At 37.5% G+C, this 6000-nt stretch overlaps 1 protein-coding gene across 2 annotated transcripts in view; it reads right to left on the reverse strand.

Annotated features, from left to right (window-relative positions):
- EIF2AK1 (eukaryotic translation initiation factor 2 alpha kinase 1) overlaps positions 1–6000 on the reverse strand; it is a 30099-nt gene that overhangs the window by 20592 nt on the left and 3507 nt on the right. The window contains exon 2 of one of the 2 annotated variants that reach the window (XM_004380819.3): positions 1019–1177. In XM_004380819.3, coding sequence (XP_004380876.2) covers positions 1019–1177 — 159 coding nt within the window. Of the gene's footprint in view, positions 1–1018; positions 1178–6000 lie in introns of those variants that run through there. The other variant, XM_023735345.1, reaches the window with a different exon arrangement.

The raw sequence follows: 6000 nt of genomic DNA on the forward strand, positions 1-6000 counted from the left end.
CTCTACAAGAAAAAAGTGATGTTTATACACCTATCACAACTTGGGGATTGAGTTCTCTAAAAGAGAAAGAGGCAGTTCTACTCTGTCACATGGGGTGGCTATGAACAGGAATCAACTTGACAGCGCCCAACAAAACATATGTGTGAAATTATTTATTTATAAATAAGAACCATTAGTACATTCACTGATTAGGAGCACAGCTATCATTTCTTATCTGGTACTGTACAGTCATTTACCATGCCTGGTCTGTCAGCAAAGTACTAAGCTCTGATTTTTGTTTTTCTTTTTTTAAAAAAAAAAAAAGGCAAGAAAAACATAAACGTATTCTTCTAATATTCAAACACATTACACTTTGCCGACAGGCAGCAAGATAAGAATAAAGGAAGGTGTGAAAACAAACGATTAGAAGTGACAACAAAAGTGAATGTTAATTGTTCTTTTCTGTTTTGGAATGTCTAAGCAACACACAGAGGCCTGGTGGCACAGTGGTTAAGTGTTCAGCTGCTAACCAAAAGGTCAGCAGTTCGAATCCACCAGCCGCTCCATGAGAGAAAAGACCTGGTGATCTGCTTCCATAAAGATTACAGCCTTGGAAACCTTATGGGGCAGTTCTACTCTGTCATATAGGGTCACTATGAGTCAGAATGTACTCAAAGGCAACAGGTTTTAAGCAACATACAAAGAGAACATATTGAGTGTGTGCAGATGTACAGACCAAACACTAGCGGAAAAGTCAACTCTGAGGTGACAAAACAGACTTTCTGAGAAAAAGAAGTTTCTACAGAGCTGTCTTGGCTTTTACTCATTCAAGGAATACAGATACCATACAGGATTTTCCTCCCATATCAAAAATTCTGTATCTAGATTATCAACTACCTAATTGAATAATATCTAAAACATTTATTCATACTTATTTCATACCAAATTTTTAAATACCATCTGCCTCTCAGACCACAGCATTAAACCACACAGTATTTTTACAAGCTTTATTTAGCAAGGTTACGTTATTCTTACTAACATTTAAACACCTGTCTTGAACGACCTTGATTTGGCTCATGCACGTGGCTCAAGTGCTCCAACAAAGACACAAGCAACAGTTGGTTTGCCACTGCAAAAGGGAAAGTTGGCTGCTGTAGGGGTCCTTTTAACACTTGGAGTTCTGCTGGCACATCAGACTCTAAAAATTTTAAAAAGGAAAAAATTTAAATTAGTTGTTAAGCATTTCGTGTAACAACAAAACAGCATGCTCTGATTAATAAAACACAAACTATTTCAATTTAAGGAAATAAAAATGAAAGAGTAGTTATGCTGAATGAGGTTTATCAAGAAAGCCTTTCTGGAAGTGAATTGTGAGTTGAATTCTGGAAGCTAAAGATGCCATGGAGGGAGTAGAGACAGTTTGCGTAGCAATGACACTTACAATGGTAGAAATAAACACATGAATAAATATTCGATCAAAAAGGCAAGCAAGGGGGAATAAGAAGGCCCCCTTGCTTTGAGAAGGCAGCCCAGGCTCAGGCATAAAGAAAGAATTTTGGCAGAGAAGAGAGGGAAAAGGAAGGAAGAATGGAAACTTTAAGCACTTACTATGTAGGTACGTGTTTTACAGGCACAATCTCATTTAATCCTCATGAAACAACATAAGGTAAATGTTACCATCCCCATTTTACAGATGAAGATGCTGATGCTCAGCAAAGTTAAGCAACTAGTGAATCAGGCAGATCAGACTAACTCCCAAGGCCATCCTCTTTCCACTATAAAAACTGCCCATACAAGAGGCTGCAAAGACTAAGGGGACAGACGGGTTGGCACTTAAGGCTGAAGATCGTCCTAAGTTCTCACTTGTCTTTTATTTACTACACTACTGAACAGGCCAAAAACACAATGCAGGAAAAACGTTTCCAGAAAACTGGTCTGGCAACACATAATAGGTAATCTGGAGAGAGGCTTGCAGTCGATGAAGAGAGATTAGGATGAGCCTAGTAAAGGAGGTCAGTTACAGAAATGCGGAGGAAAGAATAGGTTTTAGAGATAGCAACAAAGAAATGGACTGGCTTAGGAGACTAACGAAAGAATCAAAGATGAGGCAGAGGTTGAAAACACAAAGAATGGGAGGATGGAGGGGCAAATGAGTGCAAAAATTGGGCAGGTGACTGTTAAGAAGAAAAATGACACATTAACTTTCAAGAGTTATTGGTCCATTCAGTCAGAAATACCTTGCAGATACATGAAGCATATATCCTACACCTTCTAAAACCATCCCATTTCAAATATTCTATTCCACTCCCCTCCATAAATTACTAAAAGGTCTGGGAAGATCCAAATTTTCAAATCCAGACTACATACATTCACCAACTTCCTCTCTGATCTACAGTTGCCCCTACCTGTTGCTGTTGAGTCAATTCTGACTCATAGCGACCCTATAGGACAGAGGAGAAGTGCCCCATAGGGTTTCCAAGACTGTAAATCTTTATAGAAGCAGACTGCCACATCTTTCTCCCGTGGAGCAGCTGGTGGGTTCCAACCACCGACTTTCTGGCTAGCAGCCAAGCACTTAACAACTACGCCACCAGGACACCCCTCAAAAAGGCCTGCATTATGCAGATGTGTTGTTCATTTCAAATGAATATTTATTACTGCAAACGAAAGGCTATATGCATGACACCAAAAACCATTAAAAAGAAAACTCTGTCCATGTAAAACCTTCATTACCTGAAGACATCTTAAACAAAGTTAAAATATGAATCACAAAGTGAGAGAAAGATCTGTGCTATACATGACAAAAAAAAAGTTAATAAGATATATACAGAGCTATTACGAGCGAATAAGAAATAAATCACAATTAATGCAACTAGTAAATAAGATGTGCATATTAAAATAATAAGTAAGGTACCAGAGTTTGCCTATCAGATTGGTAAACATTTAAAGATTGGAATACTTGGTATTGTCGAGGGCACAGTAAAGCAGGCATTTTCAAACACAAGTAAAAATGTTTGCCATCTCTGGAAATACACTGTAAGATTTTAAATGTACAAATCTTTAATCCAGCAATTCTACTCTTGGAAATATACATCAATGAAAAAAATTAAACCATACACAACAGAGATGTATGCACAAAATGTTCAACATAACACTGTTTAGAATACTGAAAAATCATTAAATAAGTTATAATATACACATCTATTAGAATACTATGTAGCTATTTGAAATGATAAGGAGCTCTGGTGGCACAATCGTTAAGCACTAGGCTGCTAACCTAAAGGTCAGCAGTTTGAACCCACCCAGCGGCCAAGAAAACGTTATGGGACAGTTCTACTCTGTTACATGAGATCAACCATGAGTTGAAATCGGCTCGATGGCACCTGACAACAATAAAATTAGAAATGATGGTATACAAAAACATAATCATGGATAGTCTATTATCAAGTCAAAGACGCAGGCTATAAAGCAGTAATACTAATGAAGGCAGGTGACACCGACAGTTTCACACATGAGAACATAAACCAGAACAACCTTCCTTGTCATCACTTTAGCAAAATGTATCAAAAAATCTTAAAAATTTTGTTTTTATTTGACCTAACAATCTGTTTTAAAGAAATTATCAGAGATATGGACAAAGATTTATGTATACAGACATCCAAACCATTGTTACTTACAATGGTGAGAAAAGGGCTCCAACCTAATTTCCACCAATAAAGACTAAACAAATGATAGTACAGAATACTATGCAGTCTGAAAATAATGTTTTTAAAGGCTAATTTATCACAGAGGAAACACTAATATGTGACATTTAAAAAGCAAAAGATAAAATGTTTATTTTATCATACTACTCTAATCATAATTTTAAAATATTTTTATTTTATAACTACTATATAAATATGGAGCCCTGCTAACCAAAAGGTCAGCAGTTCGAATCCACCAGTTGCTCCTTGGAAACTCTATGGGGCAGTTCTACTCTGTTCTATAGAGTCGCTATGAGTCGGAACCGACTCAACGGCAATAGGTTTGGTTTTCTAGTAGCACAGTGGAGCCCTGGTGGCACAGTGGTTAAGAGCTATGGCTCCTAACCAAAAGGTCAGCAGTTTGAATCCACCAGCTGCTCCTTGGAAACCCTATGGGGCAGTTCTACCCTGTCCTATAGGGTTGCTATGAATTGGAATCGACTTGACAGCGGCAGGTTTGGTTTTATATAAATATATCCAAAAAAAGCTGGAAGGAACAAAGCAAAATCTCTGCCTCCTCTGTTTTCAATGACATAGCTACACAATTTTTTAAAAGAACGAAATTACAGTGAACATGCTGTTTTACAGTCTGCCTGTTTGACATAGTAGATCATCCAAGAACAATCAGTTTGATCTTTGGTACTTAGGACAGTGCCTGGCAGACAGCAGCTCTCAACAAGCATTTGCAAATGAATACACCAAATCGTTAACAGTGAGCTCACTACAGGGATGTGGGTATAGGTGATTTCCCCCTTTTTTCTTTACACCTTTAAATTTTGTGAATTTCTCTAAATTTTATTGTATTTTGATGAAACCACTTTATAACATTTATAACACCCTTCTTTAACAAATAGTTTTAAAATCAAAATTTTTAACAAAAATAAGCTGTCTCTAGATACATCAAAATGTAAACAGTAATCTCTGGGTGATAAGATTTTGGATTTTTAATTTCCTTCTGTCATGGATTGAATTTTGTCCCCCAAAAATGTGTGTCAACATGGATACTCCATGATTCCCAGTATTGTGTGATTGTCCATTTGTCATCTGACGTGATTTTCCTATATGTTGCAAATCCTATCTCTATGATGTTAATGAGGTGGTATTAGTGGCAGTTATGTTGATGATGCAGGACTCAATCTATAAGATTAGGTTTTGTCTAAAGCCAATCTCTTTTGAGATATAAAAGAGAGGGCAGCAGAGAGACATGGGGACCTCATACCATCAAGAAACAAGAGCCAGGAGAACAGCATGTCCTTTGGACCCAGGGAGCCCTGCTAGTCCAGTGGTTAAGAACTTGGCTGTTAATCAAAAGGTCAGCAGTTCGAATCCACCAGCCACTCCTTGGAAACCCTTTGGGGTAGTTCTACTCTGTCCTGTTAGGTCACTATGAGTCAGAATCGACTTGACAGCAACAGGTGGATTTTTGGTTTTTGGACCTGGGGTCCCTGTGCTGAGAAGATCCTCGACCAGGGAAGATTGATGACAAGGACTTTCCCCCAGAGCTGACAGAGAAAGCCTTCCCTGGAGCTGGCACCCTGAATTCAGACTTCTAGCCTCCTAGACTGTGACAGAATAAATTTTTCTTTGTTAAAGCCATCCACTTGTGGTATTTCTGTTATAGCAACACTAGATAACTAAGACACCTTCTTCTTGCTTTTCTATATTTTCATGTATTCTGTAATGTGAATATTTTTTTTAAATGCCAAACTGTTAACTGTGGTGGGATTATGGGTAGGAGGGTTTTCTGCTTCTTTATATTCTGATGTACTTTCCTATTTTGCACAATGAGAAAATCCTACTTTTTAATAAAGAAAAACAAAATAGAATGGGTGGTCAGTGGAGTCAAATAAAACTAATAAATCAAGAAAAATGACTTTAAAAAGAACAGTAGTTTTGTAAATCACTGACAATCCCAGAGAACACAGTTTTGCCAGAGTTTCTGGAAAGACACATACTCAGTTGAAGGAAGGCATAAAACCAAAAGGAAATGAAGGCTGAAGCTGAAAGTTTCACAGTTCTAGTCAAGAGTAGGAGTAAAGGGAAAGTGCCTGAAAGGAAAGATGGTGGTCAAGTTCCCTTATAAAAGGGTAAGAAATAAGATTTGGATCCTAGGTGAATTAGAGTTCTAGACTTCTACCAAGTAGGAGGGGAGTAGACAAACAGGAAGCAGATCACCTAATTCGATCTTCTCAAGAAAGTATGATCCAAATGGTCCATTATTAAGTAAAAGAAGAGACTGGAGGATTAACTTGAGGTTAAAAAAAAAAAAAAAAAAAAG

This window comes from Trichechus manatus, unplaced genomic scaffold (genome assembly GCF_000243295.1).
Source record: "Trichechus manatus latirostris isolate Lorelei unplaced genomic scaffold, TriManLat1.0 scaffold00077, whole genome shotgun sequence".
Lineage (NCBI taxonomy): Eukaryota > Metazoa > Chordata > Mammalia > Sirenia > Trichechidae > Trichechus > Trichechus manatus.